At 38.8% G+C, this 22,752-nt stretch overlaps 1 protein-coding gene across 30 annotated transcripts in view; it reads left to right on the forward strand.

The window, feature by feature from the left end:
• The window catches only part of NEB (nebulin), a 218,281-nt gene that overhangs the window by 45,267 nt on the left and 150,262 nt on the right, over positions 1–22,752 (forward strand). For all 30 annotated transcript variants that reach the window (XM_044935534.1, XM_025261488.2, XM_025261512.2 and 27 more), the window contains exons 33-48: positions 1,143–1,454; positions 1,559–1,765; positions 4,087–4,191; positions 4,989–5,096; positions 7,016–7,327; positions 8,307–8,513; positions 10,324–10,428; positions 11,923–12,030; positions 13,374–13,685; positions 14,210–14,416; positions 14,888–14,992; positions 15,153–15,260; positions 16,413–16,724; positions 17,856–18,062; positions 21,123–21,227; positions 22,057–22,164. In XM_044935534.1, coding sequence (XP_044791469.1) covers positions 1,143–1,454; positions 1,559–1,765; positions 4,087–4,191; positions 4,989–5,096; positions 7,016–7,327; positions 8,307–8,513; positions 10,324–10,428; positions 11,923–12,030; positions 13,374–13,685; positions 14,210–14,416; positions 14,888–14,992; positions 15,153–15,260; positions 16,413–16,724; positions 17,856–18,062; positions 21,123–21,227; positions 22,057–22,164 — 2,928 coding nt within the window. The remainder of the gene's footprint in view (positions 1–1,142; positions 1,455–1,558; positions 1,766–4,086; positions 4,192–4,988; positions 5,097–7,015; positions 7,328–8,306; positions 8,514–10,323; positions 10,429–11,922; positions 12,031–13,373; positions 13,686–14,209; positions 14,417–14,887; positions 14,993–15,152; positions 15,261–16,412; positions 16,725–17,855; positions 18,063–21,122; positions 21,228–22,056; positions 22,165–22,752) is intronic.

The following is a 22,752-nucleotide window of genomic DNA, read 5'->3' on the forward strand; positions in this document are numbered from 1 at the left end:
GACTGATGAATGGACTTCCAGTGCCGGAGCCCCTAATAGTCAGTCATTAGGTTTCATTAAAGTCAAGACTTGTTTTTCTTATCTTATTTCAATCCAGACGGGAATTGAAGTCACTTCCTCTGTGAGATGTAAATAAAATGGCCTCAAGGCCTTTCCTGCTGTCCTGCCAGAAGTAGGATGCCCTCCCCACCATTGCTACTTTGCCTGAGGCTTTACCTTTCTGACCACCTCAGGCTCCTGATTTGCACAGGATGGTTTTGCTCTGGCTCAGCTGGGCTCTCCTTCCCTGGACTTATTCTTTCTCCTCTGCACGATCCAGAGATGGAACACAGCTGCTGCTGCTTAGTATCCTTCCAAATCCCAAGCACAACTTGACTGACTGACTGATGTGAAGTTAACACTGCCCCAATGTAAATACACTAAGATTGAATAATGGAAGTCTATGTCCTAAAAGCCCTGCTCCAGGATTTCTCATTGATCTCATTTCTCTGTGGTGTTCCCTTCCAGCCACCCCATCCCAACATTCACACAAACTTTCCTTCATGTCTCTGCTTCTCAGCTTCCTGGGCTTCTTCCCAGGTCTCCTCAAGGAAGCTCAGGTCTCTCCACTTTATTATTCAGAGTCAATTAGTGTTGCATATTACTTGTTCTGGGTCTGCTTTTGAATATCCAAAGACTTATTAAAATTGTACTATTACTAGTAAGATTCTTCTACTACTGCTCCTAAAATAGCTAGGTATTTGGTTTTAGAAGCATAGTATAATTGGTGGAGATTGTGAAATATTTGGGCTTCCCTGGTGGCTCAGACGGTATAAGCCACCAGAGGAGTCCAAATATTTAAGTTTTCATTGTCTCTATCACTGTCCAAGTGGAAAAGAACTTGTTTTACTTTGTCACTGATGTGGATTATAGTAACACCCCCACCCCAACCTCTCTTGGGTAGCAGAAGCAACTACAGGCAACCAAATGGACTCATTTAATTTTAATTTTACCAGGCTACATTGCAAATATATACAGGCCAATATCAAATTGTTTGGTTATGAAAATAATTTCTGGGGAGCTCAGTTGCTTCAAATCACTGTCTCAAATGTTCAGTAAAATCTTCCTAACTTAAAATATATACCCACCTTTTTTTCCAATAGGTCCAATACAAAAAAGATTATGAAAAAGCCAAAGGGAAAATGGTTGGCTTACAAAGTCTCCAAGATGATCCTAAACTGGTTCATTATATGAATGTGGCCAAAATACAGTCAGACCGGGAGTATAAAAAAGACTATGAGAAGACAAAGACCAAACACAACACGCCCCATGATATGGTCAACATTGTGGCAGCTAAGAAAGCTCAAGATGTTGCCAGCAATGTCAACTATAAGCATTCACTCCATCACTACACCTACCTGCCTGATGCCATGGACCTGGAGTTGTCTAAAAACATGATGCACATACAGAGCGATGTAAGTGATGTTTATTCCACTAGACAGTCTCCCTCTAAGGTGGGAGCCTTGTGAGAGAACCCACTGCCTGGGGTACTCACTCCTCTCTTCCTCTTTTGCTGTAGAATGTCTATAAGGAAGACTACAACAACTGGATGAGAGGCATAGGCTGGGTACCCATTGGCAGTCTGGAGGTAGAAAAAGTTAAAAAAGCAGGTGATGCCCTGAATGAAAAGAAGTACAGGCAACATCCAGATACCCTCAAATTTACCAGCATCGTGGACTCCCCAGTTATGGTCCAGGCAAAACAGAACACACAGCAAGTCAGTGATGTGAGTACAACAAAACCGAGCATGCAAGAGGATGGAGGGGCTTTAAAAAAATCAGCTTGCCATTTTTATTCTCTGGACAAATTTGAAAATTTTATTCTGTTCCTTTTAGAATTATTTATTTAAAAATAATAATTATAATTATTTTTACTTTGGATACTAACATTTTCTATTTTGCTTTTTTCCTTTTTTTTTTAAACATCTTCCATTTCTAACTGCCTCGAAATTCTGTGTTATTGAATAAATTTGACATAGTACAAAACATTCTATTCTTAAATCCCCACATCTTATTGTGGCAAATTCATCATAGTCCATTCTATATAAAGATTTCTGTATTTGCTTTTCCTATGTAAAATATTAATACAGTGAAATAATACACGAGTAGTTGATTTTGCACCTCAGAAATCATCATACACAATTATTAGACTTTACTTATGTCTTGGCAGAGATTAGTAAATTGTTTGCCTGCCTGTCCATGAACAATGTATATGCTCTGGCTAAACATAGATCTAAAGGAAATTTTGGTGTATGGAAGAGTAATAAAGGGACATCAAAAGCACTCACTCATTAATTCAATGAATGAATGTTTTTGAATACTTTTGTATTATGTGCTGATGATATAAAGATGGATGAGAATGAGTAGGATGTAGGATAAAACAAATACAGGACAAGAGTATAAGACAGAAGCATGGATAGAAACAGCATCACCGTATAGAGAGACATGTTACAGGAGAGGCAGTGCTAAGTAGGTACAAGGGGAGAGAGCAACTCCTTGCCAGAGCCTCTCTGGCAAATAAGAAATGCCACTTTCCTGACAAAACGAAAAACATGACTGTCAAGAACTAGTGAATGGAAGGACAGTGAAGGATGACGAATCCAGGATTATAATCAATTATTGAAGGTCTTGCATGCTAATTCATAGTCTGGACTTCAGTGGGTAGGTAACAAGAAGTTCTGAAGATGTTTAATCCATGGAGTTCTATAATGAGATCTGTGTTTTAAAAGTAATTGGCAAAAAATGCCGAGGTTGTATTGGAGAAGGGAAGGACTGGAGGCAAGGAGATGAATTAGAAAGCTGCTACAGAAATTCAACAGAAGCCTTATTTGGGCTTAACTCAGACAATAGCTGTGGGAAAGGAAATGTTTAGAAGATGAAATTAATGAGACTCTCAGAATGAGTAGAGATGGTTTCTAAAGGCAGTGAGGAAGAAGTGAAGATAGCTTTTAGATTCCTGCAAGGAATTATTTTGTATTTGGGTGGGGATTCATTTAGATATTAGTCATTTCAGATTTTACTTGTGATACATGTACACTGGTTTCCATATGGTATTCCATGCTAAAGAAGTAGCCGCTAAGTCACTTCAGTTGTGTCCAACTCTGTGCGACCCCATAGACGGCAGCCCACCAGGCTCCCCCGTCCCTGGGATTCTCCAGGCAAGAACACTGGAGTGGGCCGCCATTTCCTTCTCCAACGCATGAAAGTGAAAAGTGAAAGTGAAGTTGTTTGGTCGTGTCTGACCCTCAGCGACCCCATGGACTGCAGCCTACCAGGCTCCTCCGTCCATGGGATTTTCCAGGCAAGAGTACTGGAGTGGGGTGCCATTGCCTTCTCTGAAAGAAGTAGAGGTATACACAATAAATGATAATCAAGAGATGAAAAATCTGCTTGAGATTCTGATTCTGTTTTAGTTTTAGAAATTAAGCAATTTTTTTTTAATTATCAAGAGGAGGACACAGTACGATTCCTATGCCACACATTTTGATGTCTTTCAGACATCTTTAAAATGACAAAATAGGGCAAATTTGAAGTTGTAAACCTTTTGCATATGCTAGATTTACATGTAGGCACCTTTACATTATGAGAAAATTATTATGTGCCTTACTGATATGATTTATAATAGAAAGTTTTTTAGCAGAATTGACTCATTCTAGCTAACTTTTTCTAAGAATAAAAAACAAACGAACAAAACACGAGACTGTAAGAACTACTAACTCTAATAACAAAAAAATGACTTTTTTCTGGCTTTAGTGAATTGTTTTATCCATGTTAGGATTTCACATTTGAACTCAATTTTTATTCATTTCTGTCAAGCAAAGATTTCAATTTTCTTGGGATTTTTTTCTTTCCAATACAGAGGCTGTTGTGTTTTCCTTAAGATATCAAGATCTTGAGTTTCTTAAAATAGGAAGATGCCTTTGATCATTTTAAACAATAGAAATAGTGGGAGATTATGCCAAGAAAAACTCCTTTAAGCATGTGATTAATATATTTTCCTTTTTCTACCATCCATAATGCATTTTATTTTTGTGACTATGTGTTGTAGATCTTATACAAAGCTAAAGGAGAAGATGTGAAACATAAATATACGATGAGTCCTGATCTTCCTCAATTTCTTCAGGCCAAGTGCAATGCTTACAATTTAAGTGACGTAAGTATGGTTTGTGATGGGGTGTGAAATCCAGACCTGATAATAAATAACAGAATTTTAGAGTATGACAAGGCCTTGACAATTTAGGTCAATTTTCTCTATAACCCTGTTAGATCATACCTCATAATGATTGTTCTGAACTTCCTGAGTCGGCCTCTTCAAGTGTGGTGGAGGTGGTGGTTTAGTCTCCTGAATTGTGGGCGGATTCTTTACTCCTGACCCAGTGTGTACTAGGACAACTCTTAGGGGATACCCTTTTTCTTTGTTTAGACCTCAACCCCTATTCCTCTCATTTTCCTAGTTTTGCACTTGGAGGAATTTTTTAATCCTCCAGAAAAATAAGGATAAATGATTTTTTTTTTTTTAACCAATAACCCTAAAATTTTTAAAGCTAACTACAGGTCTTCCTTGGATCTTTCTTTCATAAGATGGAACAATTTCATTTTCTCCAGTTGGTCCTCACATACTGTGGTTTCTAGAACCTTGATTACTCTCCTGGATCCATTCCAGTTTCTCAGTGTCCCTCTTCAATATGTGCCTAAACCAGACTTGGGTGAATAATTAGTACGGAGTCTAGTAACTTTATGCTGTATAAAGTATGACATTTTGCTAAAGTGACCTTTTTTAAGTTGAAATATAGTTGGTTTACCATTAGTGTGACTTCTCAAAACTGTATATGCTATAGGAGATTCTTCTAGCTTATCTCTGGGAAAGAACAAAACAATCCCAGCTGTTGAGGAATCACTGTGGCTAATTACTCCGCAGCATGCCGACATCTTTTTCCTTTTCCATCCCAGGTGTGTTATAAACGGGACTGGCATGATTTAATAGCCAAGGGCACCAATGTGCTGGGTGATGCTATCCCCATCACTGCAGCCAAGGCATCGAGAAACATTGCCAGTGACGTGAGTAAAAACTCTGGGTGAAATCTTGGTAGATTGCATTTTTTAAAAATAATTAAATAGGTGCTTGTTAAAGTGATACCACGTTGAAAACAATATGTTGAATTAATGACATTGAAATTCTCCACAAATACTGCTTTGAAAACCTGTCACTTTTTCAATAATTTGTGATTCTTTTCAGTTGACCCCACTTGGTACAGCTGTCATAAATCTGAAAGCAGCTTTCTCCTCTGATTCATAGCCCAAATTACCTTTCCTGACACATTTCACCGCTCCCATTTGTTTTCAAGGAGAACACCCTGACTGACACTAACATGTTAAATTCAGATGACTGTCTGCATTATAATTGTATTAAGAAGGTTGAGAAGATGTTAGATAAAATGGATAGATTTTATAAACCAAATGTAAAAAGCCCATTTTTCTAGAATATAATTTTGATTTATTTCATCTATAGTAGAATTGATACCCATTTCATCTGTAATAGAAAAAATATATACACTTGACTTCTTCCCATCATTGAAGAACAAAATTTTCCCAAAGCATGCACACCCATAGATTTCACTGTCATGCCCTATTCCAGTGGCTACAGTTTCTTTTTTAACTTTTTACTTTGTATTGGGGGATGGCCGATTAACAGACAATGTTGTGATGGTTTCAGGTGAACAGTAAAGGGACTCAGCCATACATATACATGTATCTATTCTCCCCCAAACTTCAAAGAGGCTACAATTTTGGTTTGAGACAAGAAAAGAAAGGTGCCACATATACAGACCATGTAGAAGATAGGGTATAAGAATTCTACAGCCTTCCATGTAGGGCTGGTACTGAAAATGTGTTCCTCAAAGGTTTGCCCATCACTATGAAATCTAGTTTAAGGAGAAGTGAAAGTCTAAAATATGACATTATCATTTCTCTTTTTAGCTCTTACATAGAACTTTTTCTAATATGTCTAGAAATCACTGGATAATCCTCTTGCCTGCTAAACTGTTGTTTATAAATCAGTGCTTAAATGGCTGGAGCAGAGCATCTTCAGAGTTTGGGTAGATTTGAATTCTCATACATAAAAATCGAGGGTTTGATCTATTACCTGGAATATAACTTAATCTATACCCCATTGCCAATTTTACCTGTGAGAGACCTTGGACAGCAGAGCTTTTGCAGTTAGGTTTCTACTGACGGGGAAGAGGCTCAGTGGTTTCTCCCGTATTCTTCAGTTCCTCAATTCATCTGCACTGCTTCAGCAGTGAGCTCGGAGAGTAGCTGCTGAGAAATGGGGTTGGATGAAAGCCCAGCTACTTACCTGCCTATGCAGCACCCAAGTTGATGCCACTTAAAAGAAGAGGTTTTTTTTAAAAAACCATATGAAGTTAACCTGAGACAACATAGTAATATTTTCTATCCTCCACCCCAAAGAGATATGAGTATAACCATCTTTCATGTAGAGTTCTTTAGAGTTTCTTCTGCACCTGTTGTATACATATCACTGGGCCAATCAGAATAGAAAACAAAAGTATTTCTAGTATTCTGTGATATGAACTAACATGTTGGAATAGGAAAATTCACATCCTTGGAAAACTAGGAGAGATTGGTCTTACATTTTGGAATGTGTCATGTTTATATTAAGTATGAAAACTCAGTGGGCTTTATATAAAGTTTAACATGCAAATCATCTATAGAATTCAAAACAAAGAAACGAAACTGGTCCTGAATTTATCATGACACTCATTTATAACCTAGCACTGCTGGAAATAAATGCTTTCACTCTAAACTTTCTCAGGTTGGAGGGTGTTGGGTGGAGGTTGTAGAATGCATTTCTTGTGTAGTCTTTCTGAAAGTGATAATATTCTTTGTGTGTGAATATACTTGCTGCACCCAATGTTTCCAGTGCTTAGGACTCTGCTAACCAAATTTTTCCTCTGCAGTATAAATACAAGGAAGCTTACGAGAAGGCAAAGGGAAAGCAAGTGGGTTTTAGAAGCCTCCAGGATGATCCCAAGCTGGTTCACTATATGAATGTGGCAAAGTTACAGTCTGATCGTGAATACAAGAAGAACTATGAAAACACCAAGACCAGCTATCATACCCCTGGGGACATGGTTAGCATTACTGCTGCAAAGATGGCCCAGGATGTTGCCACCAACGTCAACTACAAGCAGCCGATACATCATTACACATACCTACCTGATGCTCTGAGTCTTGAGCATATCAGGAATGTGAATCAAATTCAGAGTGATGTGAGTATGTATAATATAGCAGACCTAGAGATGTTTGTAATAAATGGGCGATCATTTCTTCCTATTTTAGTTAGACTTTGCAATACAATAAGATATTTGAAAAATGCACTTTAAAATACACAATCATTGAAACAATAAGAAAGGCGTGATAGGCAAGCTGTGTTTTACTAGCTTTCTGTATTCTCATCACAATCATTGACATCTTTATTAACTTATGGATCAAATATAGTGCCATATTCTAATAAGTATGTAAGCCACCTTGGTTCTCAACAAGAGGGAATGGTTGCTCCTGGTGTGCCTGATTCAATGGTGATATGTACAATGCAAAATATGAGCATTCTCTATTCTTTCTGAATTCAAGAAGGTCTTTTTGTTTGTTTTAACTCAAGGTCACACTCTCATATATGTGTCTCTATATAGCGAGTCATCCATAGTGAACCAGGAAGGTTTTGTGATTGCAGCATGACTCATGGAGAGCTATATGAGGAAGGTGTTTAATATTCAGGGCATTTACTGCTGCAGGAGCCAGGTTTTTATAAAAATTGTCCTTGGTAAAAGGAAGAAATGGTGTTCATTTATTCTTGCTCAATGAGAATGTCTCTCTTACACTGAGATAGAGGGGCCTAAGTGAACAGTGTGGGTGAAATGCAAAAGTTGTGAAGTTTTCAGTGAAATCAAAGGGAAAGCCCAATTTATTGTCAAAAGAGGCACATTTTTTAAGCAGTACCTGTGGAAATATGTGTCCTGGATTCCCTCTTGGAATGTATAATGCACTCTTTTGAGTATAATGACAGACCTGCTTTTTCTTATGATCAAATTCTGAGTAAGAAGCTCTGTGGCAGACAGCCAAGAGAGCCACTGCAGAAACAAGCATGCTGACAGGCTGCTCTTCCTTCCCCCTGGATAGAATTGCAGATTTCCGGAACGTCCCTTGAGTGTGCTCTAGGATATCTTCTCATCTGAGATTACTCTCTTACAGAATGTATATAAAGATGAGTACAACCACTTCTTCAAGGGCCTTGGATGGATACCAATTGGTTCTCTGGAGGTTGAGAAGGTCAAAAAAGCAGGCGATGCATTAAATGAGAAAAAGTACAGACAGCACCCAGATACCATCAAGTTCACAAGTGTGCCTGATTCCATGGGCATGGTTTTGGCTCAGCACAACACAAAGCAGCTGAGTGATGTAAGTGGTTTCCCCTCAAATGGTTTTGTCTGTGAATAACCCCATGACCAGCTACTCCACTGTCCTTCTTAACTCAATCCGTGAGTGTGCATCTGTGTTAGTAAATCAGCTGCTTTCAGAGCTATATTCAAAGGGTTTTACCTTTGAAGCAACTTGGGACTTGAAAAAGAACAGGGAGGAGAGAAGGAAGATGTTCCAAGTTTGCTTTATTTTCCAAATGTGGAGAGTCTGTGTTGTTCATAAGCAGACCCCTACATTATCGATGTGAAAAGAAATTATCACTATTATCATCTGTGACCTTGTCTGAATTGCAAACCCAAGATATTTATTGCTCTAAGTTGAAAGAGTTCTACCTAGGTAAATGAGAAGAAGGCTAATTAATATCTTAATCTTTTTGCCAAAAAAAAAAGAAAACCATAGCCTGATACTCTGAGAGAGGCCTCGAGGGAGGGGTGAAGTAGTTTACTTTCAGAGTCGTCTGGAGTCTCCTTTCTAAGCTCAGGTCTATCTGGACCCTTTTTCTTAGTCAGAGGCTAATAACAATGCTGTGTTTCACCTCATTTGATAAGTTCAGAGTCATGTTATGATACCTCCACCAGAAAGAGAGTGGTAAGTAGAAAACAAAGGAGGGAAGAAATTATGTGTGTTTGGTCCCAGATATTTGAAGACGGGAAATGCATTCTTTGGCTCGGATTTGAGGGTTAACTGTGGATTTTATTTCTCAGACGAGTTCCACATTACCACAGATGTTTCAAGATTAATTCAATTTTAGTGGCACTAAAGGGTATAGATTCTTGCAACTTCTCTTGTACTGACAAAGTGTCACTTTTCCCTGTGTTTTTCCTGTTAGCTAGGAAAACCCTACCCTTAGTTTATGAACTCCCAATAAATGCCATCAAATCTCCTTAGTTACTCAAGCTTGAAACCTGGCAGTCACTGCTGATGCCTCGCTGTGTGAACCATGCGACCAGTGCATCTGCTGGGTTCCCGCCCCACTCTCTCAGCCATCCTGTCGCAGCACTTCCGTCTTTCAGCTGCCACCAACCCTAGTTCTGGTCCCCATCTGTCTCATGTGGGCAACTACAGTAATCCATTATCTGGACTCCCTGCCTGAGGTCCCACGTGACAACCAAAAAGACTATCTTAAAACACGAATCATGTCCTTCTCATACTTAAAGCCTGTTAGTATCTTCTCCTCGAACTCAAAATCTAAACTTGTTAACTTGGTTGAAATGAAAAGGCCCTCAGCTCTGTGGCCCTGCCCTCCTCCTGTCTAATCCTTCTGGGACCCCCTCAGAGCCCTCTGTGACCCTCAGTCCCTCAAGCTGGCCGTGCCTTTCCAGACCCAGGACTCTGAATGCTCCTCTTCTGCTCAGACCCTTCCCCTTTCTCCATGTTTGAGTATCAGTGGTACCTTTCTAGAGAGCCTTTGATGTCCCCTTTTGTTTCTTTCCTGAAGTTATTTTATTTACACCACAAATTCTAGCTCCATCTTGCAGTTTGTTTTTTCTGTTTCCTCTGCAAGACTATAAACTCCAAGGTCAGCTTTTATTTATTTATTAAATAAACTTGAACACTTTAAACACAGGACCTACCACACTGCCAATTGTCCCACACCACTGTGCAATAAATATTGGTGAAATGAGTGAATGAGCATGTCTGTCAACACTCCCTCTGCATGATAGAGTAGCTAACTGCCTTGTAAATGGAAAAACACAAATGATAGTCTTCCTTTTTAAAGGAACATGTGCTAGATGAAACTTACATTATGTTAGCTAACACAGTGTGCATGCTGCCTCCTTGTTTTTAGTTGAACTACAAGGTGGAGGGAGAGAAAGTGAAGCACAAGTACACTATGGACCCCGATGTGCCCCAGTTTATTCAAGCCAAGGTCAATGCCTACAACATGAGTGATGTGAGTATTTGGCTGGGTGCCTGTCTTAGTATTGCATCAGGGGCCTCCCCTTTCCAGCTCTGTGTAACTCCAGCACTGAGAATTTTAGAGGAAGCCAACTGAGTGTGGGCCCTTGAGTCTGTTGGAGAAGATCATTGACAGGACAAGACTATCGGGTGATCCTGGAGCTGGACCTGGGCGATTGGAGGCTCCTTATCCCACTCCTATCCTTGGAATGTACATTCTGCCCACTGTTCCCACAGTGGGAGCCATTTTCAAGGACGTGGCCTTGAGAGACCAATGTGTTGTTGAGACCACTCGGGACTGAATCTAGTTGAGGCCTAAATAAACTAGTATGGCTCTGGTGGGCAGTTGCAAAGATTTGTTTGTCTTGTGACTGCCCAAAAACACTCACCAATTTCCCTTGTTTATTAAACCTGTCACCTACCAAGCTGGAGAGTTTAGCCTGTTTCTTAAGTTTCTCCTTGCCCTCCTTGTATGGGGACAAATTTGCAAATCAATAGTCTCCAGATTGGATTCTTATCATAGAATATGAGGCTAGAGGTAGCATTCATTTCACTTAATGCAGACTTTTCCCAACTGTGGGCCATGATTCATTAGCTGTTAAATCAGTCTGGTAGTCTGTGTTCCATTTTTTAAGAAGTGAAAGAAATTAGGACAAACAGATTGGAAAATCAGGAGTGCACAATCTGTAGTAATTGTTAAGTATTGCTATCTCTGACTTTTGGCTATTTGTTAAACTTCTAAAAATGCTCACCACAATTTTCTTCAGAAAGTCTTTTTTTGTATGTGACTAGCATCTCTCTTGGATACTTAATTAGTGGTGATGTTTAAATGTACTATTATGAATTATTTCATTTTGCTTTTAAATCAAATTGGTAAATTCTAATTTAAAGACATAATCAAACCTGGATAAAACCTGTTCATTTCTTAAAAGATGACTTAGTCATTCTTCCTAACATTTTAGACTCTATTTTATTGCCAAATAAACAATCTTTAAGTATTCATTTTTATGTTTTTGGTTTATTTAAAACTTTTTTCCTACTATTATAAGTAATGTTTAAACATTAAGGTTAATTAAAGCAGGGTAATACTATGTCTGAATTTTTTATTTTACTATCCACATCTTTGTGTAAGTTTAAAATGCTTCATACAAAAAATACAAGAAAATAAAAGCATTACATACTTATTATAGAAAAATGGAAAAATATAGAAAATTATGGAAAAATTTGTATTGTTATCCCACATTCAAAGCATTACCTTTCCACTGATTTTTTTATACAAACATATACATTTTTTACAGCAGTTGAGATCATACTGTGTATATAGTTTACTGATATATTTTTTAAAAAGAGTCTAATAGATCGCTAAAAGATGAACAAAGAGCCCTAACTCTGAATTTTTTAATAGTAAGGGATATATTATGACGATTCTGGCATCCTGTTTTTCTTTTAATTATGTCAAATATTAAAATAATCTTTCCTTTTTTCCAAGTCTCATTATAAAGCAGATTGGAAGAAAACCCTTGCTAAGGGCTATGATTTGAGACCAGATGCAATTCCCATTGTTGCTGCAAAAAGTTCAAGGAATATTGCTAGTGATGTAAGTCTAATTTGAAAGTAGCAAGCTTTTTTTGTATTTTACAAATCTTTACATGGTGTATGAGGTTATATGAGCTATATTAAAAAGCAAATAAAGGTTGTAATATAAAAATATTTCCTAATATCTTATGTACCAATTTTTTTATCTTGCTTCACTTAAAAATATTTAAAAGCTCAATTCAGTTACCAAGGATAGGACTTTTTTAAACTCTGAAATACTTGAAATTCTCATTATTATTATTATTATTATGAATGTGAAGACCACTTTTTATTTGGATTTTGTTAAGAAAAAAAACCTTGGTATACTGAAGTATCACTAAATCAAAAAAGTCTCCCATTATTTTAAAAGAATACAATATTTTATAATTTCCATAAAGAAAAAAATCTGGTGACTTATGGAAAACCAGGAAGAATTATAGATTAAATGACAGTATTTTAGTTTTCTGTCATGAGTTTTATGCTTATTTACTTAATTTACTTTTTACAAATTAAGTTTTATTTTCTATACAAATTGATTTAATACCTTGATATAGTCGAAACATATTCATTTGGAGTCTAGTATGCTGACTCAATGGACGTGAGTTTGAGTGAACTCCAGTAGAGAACTGATGGACAGGGAGGCCTGACATGCTGCAATTCATGGGGTCGCAAAGAGTTGGACACGACTGAGTGACTGAACTGAACTGATGCTAGTTTTTATAATGTCTTTGCTAAAATTTACTCAGGATTATGCAAATATGTGCTCAGTTGCTAAATTGTGTCCAACTCTTAGTGACCCCATGGACTGTAGCCCACCAGGTTCCTCTGTCTGTGGGATTTCCCAGGCAAGAATACTGGAGTGGGTTGGTATTTCGTTCTCCAGAGGATCTTCCCAATCCAGGGATTGAACCCAGGTCTTCTGCATTGGGAGCTACTACCACTGAGCTACCTAGGATTCACTGGAGTCTAGTATGTTAATTTTTATAATGTCTTTGCTGAAATTTACTCAGGATTATGCAAATACTTAATAAGGTAATACAAATTAATCAAAGAAACATAGTAAAAACTATGTACACCAAATCCTTAATAAACTTTTTAGGAACCTTTGAGCATATTCAGAGAATCTACTTATGTCTAATCTAGATATAAGCTGTAATTTATTCCATTTTTAATTATCCCCAGAGCATATCCCAAGACCATCCATTGGAAATATTTTGATAGTTGTTTATTTAAAAATACTAAAAACTTAGATGTTACGTAGATTCAGACACTTTGTCTATTGCTTAATCTGTGATATAAATTCAACTGAACACTTTCCTACAGTTGACCCTATCAAACTTCCATCTGCCCTTCTTTTTCATATAGTTCAAATATAAAGAGGCCTATGAGAAAACCAAAGGCAAACAAATTGGATTTCGCAGTCTTCAGGATGATCCTAAACTGGTTCACTTCATGAATGTAGCCAAAATGCAGTCAGATCGTGAGTACAAAAAGGGCTATGAAGCCAGCAAGACCAGGTATCACACACCTTTGGATATGCTCAGCGTGACAGCAGCCAAGAAATCTCAGGAGGTCGCCACCAACATGAATTATAAACAACCCTTCCACCACTACACCCTGCTGCCCGACGCCTTGAATGTGGAGCACTCCAGGAATGCGATGCAGATTCAGAGTGATGTACGTAGCATCCATCAGATTGTCAGCATAGAATGAGTTGGCCATGTCTACTGGTGGCTTACTCCATCCTAAACCTGGCTGGACTCACTGTAATTAGGGATCCTCTCCAGAATTGGGGGTTTTAGGATTTTACTCATTTGAACTGTATATATATAGTTTTCTTTGGTTATTATATACATATTTTTAAACTTTGGATGTCAGACCCCAGTATATGATGTATTCTGTGAAAGACTAAGAGGTGCAAATGAATGCTATATAATACTCCTTCCAATGTAAAATTTTGTTAACTTTCCCGCAAGAAATTTAAATTTTTAAAGGGATTGGGTCAGGATTGTTTGTTCAAAACCACCATGAATACATTCACTTTTATAATTTCTTTTTCTGAAGAATGGTAGGGAATAAAATATGGGTTATTCTCCCCATCCCCCTATCCTTTTTTTTTTTTTTTAATGGGCAAATAATCTGTCTAAAGAAACCCAAGCCTTGACTCTTTCTGCAATGAAATTTCCTTTTTCCTTGTAAAGAACCTGTACAAATCTGACTTCACCAACTGGATGAAAGGGATTGGCTGGTTGCCATTAGAGTCACTGGAGGTAGAGAAGGCAAAGAAAGCAGGAGAGATTCTCAGTGAGAAGAAGTACCGCCAGCACCCCGAGAAGCTAAAGTTCACATATGCCATGGACACAATGGAGCAAGCGCTAAACAAAAGTAACAAACTGATCATGGACAAGGTAAGAACTCACCTGCTGGTCTCAGCCTCAGAACTCCCGCAGTGCTCAAGCCATTGAACCAGCATCACCACTTTGACCTTCATCAGAGTTTTCATCTTTCTGATGATCATGGCCATGGTGGTGGGAGGGGGTAGTCTATAACCTCTCTTGTATCTAGAGAGCTCCAACTTATACTGACCCCAGGCTGACTGTCAACACCATGCTGAATGTGTGATGGAACTACAAAACCCCATGTAGAGTGTGGTTGGGGCAGGAAGACATTTGTTTCAGTAGAAAGAGGGCTCCCATGTTTGATGGTTTTTTAAACTCATGTGCTCAGTCTCATCAGCCTTTCTTCTTGCTGTTTGCTTCATTTTCCAATGTCAAATTGACCCTCTTCTTCCCTGGAACTGTGGGTCTCTCCCTCACATTGTGATAGCATGTTGCAGATTAGTCCTGCTGTATAGTCATATGTGGCCTTTCTTGTTGCAGAGGCTCTACACTGAGAAATGGAACAAAGACAAGACCACTATTCATGTCATGCCTGATACTCCAGACATTTTACTCTCCAGAGTAAACCAGATCACCATGAGTGATGTAAGTAGGTGAACAACAGAAACAAAAATGAGGGCGGGGAGGCTGAAGGAAGCCAGTATTTGTGGAATATCTGTCTCCCACATGCCAACCACTTTAAAATCAGGATCCCCGTTCTAACCTGACTAACAAGATGCTGGCATTTTTCTACTTCATCACTTAGAAACTGTACAAAGCCGGCTGGGAAGAAGAAAAGAAGAAAGGATATGATCTGAGGCCTGATGCCATCCCAATAAGGGCTGCAAGAGCCTCCAGAGACATTGCCAGTGATGTAAGTGCTTCCTCTGGGCTTTATTTAGTATAAAGGAAAAAAGCAAATAAGCCAAACTTGTGTGTATGCAGGAGCTGCAGTCAGCTCTGTTCAGTGTTAGTGGGACCCCCATCCTTTGTAACACACAAGACACATCCATTCACCCAGCCCTGCTGCTGCTGCTGCTAAGTTGCTTCAGTCGTGTCCGACTCTGTGCGACCCCATAGACAGCAGCCCACCAGGCTCCCCCATCCCTGGGATTCTCCAGGCAAGAACACTGGAGTGGGTTGCCATTTCCTTCTCCAATGCATGAAAGTGAAAAGTGAAACTGAAGTCGCTCAGTTGTGTCCGATTCTTAGCGACCCCATGGACTGCAGCGCACCAGGCTCCTCCATCCATGGGATTTTCCAGGCAAGAGTACTGGAGTGGGGTGCCATTGCCTTCTCCATCACCCAGCCCAGGGACCCTCTAATCATGTGTTCATTATTTAATGTAATAGGTAACAGGGTCTTGTTAAAATAATTAAATTGTGCTATGTGCTGTTGCTTCAGTTGTGTCCAACTCTTTGAGACCCCATGGACTGTGGCCCTTCAGGCTCCTCTGTTCATGGGATTCTCCAGGCAAGAATACTGGAGTGGGTTGCCATGCCCTCCTCCAAGGGATCTTCCTGACCCAGGGATCGAACCTGCGTCTCTTTCATCTGCTGCATTGGCAAGCACGTTCTTTACCCCTAGTGCCACTTGGGAAGCCCAAAAATAATTAAATTGTTAGTGGGCAATTCTAAGCAAACACTGGGATACGAGCTATACATTTTGCCCAGAAGACTCATTACCAGGCTCTTTCCTGATTGTAGAGAAATGGTGCCTACAGCCTTTTCCATTGGTTACAGAGCTGAGTGGGAAAAGCCTCTTTCTAAGTCTCCCTAAAGCAACTTATTTACACCTCTCTTTGATTAACTCTGAGATGATTCCCATGAGGGAAAGCCCTCGTGGACTGAATTCTGGCAAGAAATTTGAAGTAAAGTAGTTTGCTCCCTGGCCCATCCCCAGCAAATCTTCCTTTTCTAAGTTTAGAGTAGCCCTAAACCCATGACTAAGCTAATGGCATCTAGTGAATTATATTTTGTTCTGTTTCCTTCACTATCTCATGTCCATGTTCCTTTTCCATCCACAGTACAAGTACAAGCAAGCCTATGAACAAGCCAAAGGGAAACAAATTGGCTTCCGGAGCCTCGAGGACGACCCCAAGTTGGTGCACTTCATGCAGGTGGCCAAGATGCAGTCAGACCGGGAGTACAAGAAGGCGTATGAGAAATCCAAGACATCCTTCCACACCCCAGTGGACATGCTCAGTGTGGTGGCCGCCAAGAAGTCTCAGGAGGTGGCTACCAATGCCAACTACAGGAACGTGATCCATACCTACAACATGCTTCCTGACGCCATGAGCTTGGAATTGGCCAAAAACATGATGCAGATTCAAAGTGATGTATGTGACAGCCACGTTTGCAGAGCATTTACTTTGAGATAATAGGCAAATCATGAAAGACTCTAAGTAATGACATTTTGAAAATCCAAAAAGAAATTCATATGTAATTTCCCAATAAGATGTTTCATGTTTTACCTTAGACTAAATTATTTTTAAACACAAAGGAATAAATCTGATCTATTATTGTTGTGAGCATTGCTGGATGTTAGATTCAGGAATAACAAATGAAATTTGGTTTCAGAAAGGATTTGTTGAAGGAAATACATCTAGCTGAGAAAGTTGGCAGTTTTTGTGGCTTCCATACTTTTTATGGTTCCTGATTAAGGAAGAAGTGAAGCAAAAAGTCAGATAACTTGAGAGCTACTGCCCCTCATTCCCAAACAGCTTTCATTTCTGACTTTGTAATTGCCTATCTTACTTACTGATGAAATAGGAGATGATGGCTGAAACAGCTATTAGGATAAATGTGAGGAAGGTACAAAGGGTGGAAAACCAAGAATTCAGCTACAGAGGCCCTTTGGTGGCTGGGAGAAATTAAATTATGAACCAAAGGCAGGCCACACCAAGCCCATATTTCTCTTTAGAAATGTAGAAGCTGAGCTATAGTTGGAGGGGTACATAAATATCTGAGTGAACCAGTTATAGAGGGAAATGTCAGAACAGAGGAGGGAAGCAATGAAATTTGCACAAAGTATTTATTGGTGAGGTTTTCTGGCATACCTGAAGCAGTTTAACTGTGGTGGCTGCTCAAAGGCTTATAGATAAAGATAGAAATGGGGTCCCCTGAGTCATCTATTAGCCAAGGGGACTTGGAGGTTTTTGTACGAGAGTTAGTCCAGCATGGTCACCTTTATTGAGATAGTAGTCACATGGTAGATTGATTTATTTGGTATTTCTTAGCGTTTTTTTCTTTATGAAGGTATTGAGAGAAACAAATCACAAAGATACTACTGCTTGTTTTAAATTTCTCATGCAAAGAAATGTGAAAAAGAAATTTAGGGATATAAGTAGTTGAAATTGAATATACTATTGGTTGAAAACTGAAGGGGAACTTACGGAATATTAAATACCTGCTCATGATTCTAGGAAGCTGTGATTTCTTCTCATCCTCAAACTTTTCCTCTTTTGCAGAATCAGTACAAAGCTGACTATGCTGATTTCATGAAAGGCATTGGATGGCTCCCTCTGGGCTCCCTGGAGGCTGAGAAAAACAAGAAAGCCATGGAGATTATCAGTGAAAAGAAGTACCGCCAGCATCCAGACACTTTGAAGTATTCCACCTTGATGGACTCGATGAACATGGTTTTAGCCAAGAATAATGCAAAAATTATGAATGAAGTAAGTCTTTCAATAATGTAGTGTTTGACAGGAGTCAGAAATAAGCCAGGAATATCTTACATTTAATCTACAGGTTTTGATAATAGTTTTATAGCATCATAGTTAATGTTTCCTCTAAAAAAGGGTCTTATAGTTAAAGAAAAAGATAGAAATTAGTCCTAATAAAGTGCCCTCTTCAAATGTTTAATGAACCACCCTACCCAGTAGACTAAGTATAGACTTTTTTCATGCGCATCTTGAGAATGAGTCCCACTTGTTTAAGGTGAAGTTGAGTAGAAGTTCATAATGCTGACTCAGTAGATTGTAGGGCTTATAACAGATTGCAGGGCTCTGTGTTGCAGCCCACCCCTGCTTCCTGGCTCTTTGCTGGAATAAAGGAAAACTCCTAGATTACATGGCTGTAGCAGCATTTCTGAGTGAGAAACTTCTCTGGCCAATCCTAAGAGCAATTGCTCTCCACCACTAGTTCCTTGGATCAGTAATGATTCCAGTCTTTAGAAAAGTCTCACTGTAGTTTGACATTATTAGCGATTGGTTGATTTCATGACCAACAATCAAACAAGCACATCACCCTGTTTTGTTTTTACCCTCTTTCCTTGAACACCTGTTTTCAAGTTGCAGATAACAGAATAATTACAGCAGCATTGGTTATATTGTGCAGATCACAACTAGAAATGCCATTGAGTAACCAAAAAGGCGAAAAATAATTTGGACCTAACATGATACAGTTGCAGAAAGTGATGTAGAAAGAGCTGTATTATGCTAAGTCTCCAAGTAAATCCTCTGGAATCTTCTGAGAGAGAAATTTGTCAAGAAGATCAGCCTCTTTGAAAGGGACTTGTCAACACAAGGCACAAATCTCAGTGTCCCTTTTAAGATATAGAATTTAAACTATCACAAACATACATTTATTTTTTAAACACTTTTTCATTTTTCCAATGTTAATGATTATCATTTTAGACTATTGATGCCAAGATGAGAATCATAGAAATAGCAAATGCGCTATAGCACTAAGAAGTATCTTGGTGATCATCAGGTTGAATCCCTTTGTTGCAGGGTTGAGCAAAGTGTGGCCCAGAGAGGCAAGGCACCTCCTTTAGAGACACAGAGCAGGTGAATCACCTGGTCTAGACTAGAGCCAGGACTCTGAGGAATAAGTATTGCTCTTTCCACTAGAATTGCACTGTCTAATACTATAGTCACTAGCCACATGCGATGACAAATCTAAGTCAATTAAAATTAAATAATAATAATTCAGTTCTACATTTACATTAGTTACATTTCAAGTGATTGATAGCCCTGCGTGGCTAGGAGCTGTCGTGTTGGTTGACACAGACATTTTCATCACTGCATAGTTCTGATTGGTTCTGCTGGTCTTGAACAGAGATCAGAAAATTACTGCTTTCTTAAGTAAAGTTTCATTGTAACACAGCCACAGCTCTTCATTTGCATATTGTCTGTGGCCACTTTTGCACTGCAATAGCAGAATTGAGTAGTTAATAGCAGAGATTCTGTGACTCGCAAAACCTAATATTATTTACTATTTGACTCTTGACATTTATCAACCCCTGATCTAGAAGAAAACTCTAGATTTGTTTTTATTTTTTAAATCAAACCTGGCTAAAACAAAGAGCAAGCATTTTTCACCTACAGGATTTCCAAAAATTAAAAACTTGTGTGATATACAGTATTGGAAAGAAAGTTAATGTAAACTAGTTTTGCTAGTGTTAATTAAAATTAAAATTCATCCACCCAATACCCTTCAGAAGGCCTCATGTAAGTGCAAAGATATACATATATACATATATCTGTTAGTATTTTTTGCAGGTTAGGGTCTCCAAAAGGAGATGCTGAGATGGAATTTGGAGTACAGGGCATTTTTTGGGGATCAGTACCTGTGGGAGGCAGACATGGCAAGAGGGGTCCAACTGGGATGCTGGCCTGACAAAGCCTAGGTCAGTGCCACAGAGGACTCTTGAGTGGACACAGCCTGTCAGGAGTGTCCTGCGCTAGGTGAAATGGCCAGGACTTTGTACCTCAACTCTGAAGATCCCTGAATGTGGCCACCAGGGAGATGTGCTCTTGAGTGAGGCAGCAAAACCCTGAAGCAGGTGACAATTTGGAGGCTGTCTGCAAACAGTTGGGGCACCAAGTCCTTCTTTGAATGGGTATCTGGGTGGTGCATCTCCCGATCACTGCAAAGATTATGGCATCATTGCTTACTATAGGAGGAAATGAAAACAACAAATTAAATGTCTATCAATGGAGAACTGGTTAAATCAATTAGGTGATACCTCTTCATGGAATACCACGCAGCTCTTTAAATGAATGAAGTTAATTATTTTGAGACAGCTAAAAGATGTCTATCATATAATATTAAGTAAAAAAGCAAGATGTAGAATAATATATATGACTTCATTTATATTTCAAAAGGACTATATGTGGACTTTAATATGCCTAGAAAATTCTAAGATGGAAATGCTATATCCAGGCTGTAAAATAGGAAGACAGGACATTTTACTTTCCATTTTACATCCTCTCCACTATCTTGTTTGAGCACATTTTTCTTTTAAACTTTTAAAAAATAAGAGTGAGCTAACAAAAATATATAAAATATTGATATTTGTGTAAAATAATATGTATGTATGGGGCTTCCCTGATAGCTCAGTTGGTAAAGAATCTGCCTGCTATGCAGGAGACCCTGGTTTGATTCCTGGGTCGGGAAGATCCTCTGGAGAAGGGATAGGCTACCCACTCCAGTATTCTTGGGCTTCCCTTGTGGCTCAGCTGGTAAAGAATCCACATGCAGTGTGGGTCCTTTGGTTGGTTTGGTCCCTGGGTTGGGAAGATCCCCTGCAGAAGGGAAAGGCTACCTACTCCAGTATTCTGGCCTAGAGAATTCCATGGACCATATAGTCTATGGGGTCACAGAGAGTCGGACATAAACTGAGTGACTGTCACTTTCAATGTGTATGTACTAAATTATTTAAAAAATTTTAAATATTAACTTTCATTGATTTCTTTTTCTTTCTTTCTTTTCTTTTTTTTTAAACTTTCCAGCACCTCTACAAACAAGCATGGGAGGCTGACAAGACCAAAGTCCATATCATGCCTGATATCCCCCAGATTATTCTGGCAAAGGCAAATGCTATTAATATCAGTGATGTAAGTAAGATTCTCCCCTGTTGTCGTCTTTTCTTTCTTACCCATTTGAACTAGTAAAAACAAAGTAACAGATTAATGTTTTAATATTGAGAGTGAATGTTTTGAAAATGAGTGGGAGTCCACAAATGAGCATCTTTCTCTTTCTCATCTTGCTTTGATAAGAATAGGAATAGGCCTATTGACGGGCCTTGGGTCCAGCAGTTAGGAACTCGAAGGGAGTTGGATTTTGTTCTAGGGGTAGTTACTTTTTATTAAACTAGGAGAATTAAAGAGAATGGCTTTAGAGCCCAGGATAAGAGACAAAGAGTGAATCCCAGGACTTTCTTAGAGAGTCCTTCTACCAAGCTTTTGGAATGTTTCTAAAGAGGGAGTATTGGGAAAAGTTAAATGGAGAGGGAAGAGCATTTTGAAGAATTTAGGTCAAGCCCCATAAGGAATGTGCAACACGTACTGTTGCACATTCTGCATAGGGGTTTTATTTCACCTCCTTTCTCATCCTAACCAGTTGCTAGGAAACCCTCAAATCCTACCAGGTGTTTTTTCCTTTGTTTGTTTGAATTACATAGGGATTTGGGATGGTTGACTTCTTTTTGGATTGTAGAATCCATACAATTATATACATTAAAATGTCCATTGCAAAACAGTGAACGTATTTTGATGTAAGAGCACAGCTTATTTGTTTTCTTCTCTTGACTCTTATTTGACAAAATGCATCAATAAGAATATACTGGACTTTCACATTTCTAACTTCAGTGCCAGTTTAGTCTTTGAAAATAAATTAAGATTTTCCTATTTAGAAGAAAACTGTTTCCTTTGCTTCTCTTTCCAGAAACTCTACAAACTTTCTTTGGAAGAGGCTAAAAAGAAAGGCTATGATCTCAGAACTGATGCAATTCCTATCAAAGCTGCCAAGGCCTCAAGAGATATTGCAAGTGATGTACGTCTAAGGAAAGCAGTCACCTGACTGGGGGTTTCTTTTCTACCAAAATAATAAGGGCTGAGTTCTAAAAACACTGAATGAGTAAAACATGAGGGAAAAAAAAAGCATGCCTGCTAACAGTAGCCCCATTATGTTCTATGAACATGTCTTAACCTTGCTCTCGAGTTTTTTTGGATATTTCAAAAAAATAGAATGCCAGTCACATTATGACCACCTAGATGTCAGCTCCCTGACTCATGAGATCTGGGTGAATTTACTTTGGTTTCCCTCACTGAGACCGTGGCCTGTAGAAATCCAAAGCCATTCACTAAGTCTTTAATGAAGACTCGTGTTGTCCTTGCCTACTGCCTCTTAGACTGTCTTCCTAACAGGATGTCTCAGAAAGGGCTGTGCTGGGGGTGCTGATCTTTTGTTCTCATGATAGCTGATTATCAAATAATTAGGAATTTTGCAAGCCCATTGTTAAACTATTGACAGCTTGATAACAGCTGTGATGGGAGTGTTTACACCAGAGAAATTGGCAAACATTATAAATTGGGGCTTTCCCCCCAACCCCAGAGAGCTGGTGTGCTTATCTACCATTGC

This window comes from Bubalus bubalis, chromosome 2 (genome assembly GCF_019923935.1).
Source record: "Bubalus bubalis isolate 160015118507 breed Murrah chromosome 2, NDDB_SH_1, whole genome shotgun sequence".
Taxonomy (NCBI): Eukaryota; Metazoa; Chordata; class Mammalia; order Artiodactyla; family Bovidae; genus Bubalus; species Bubalus bubalis.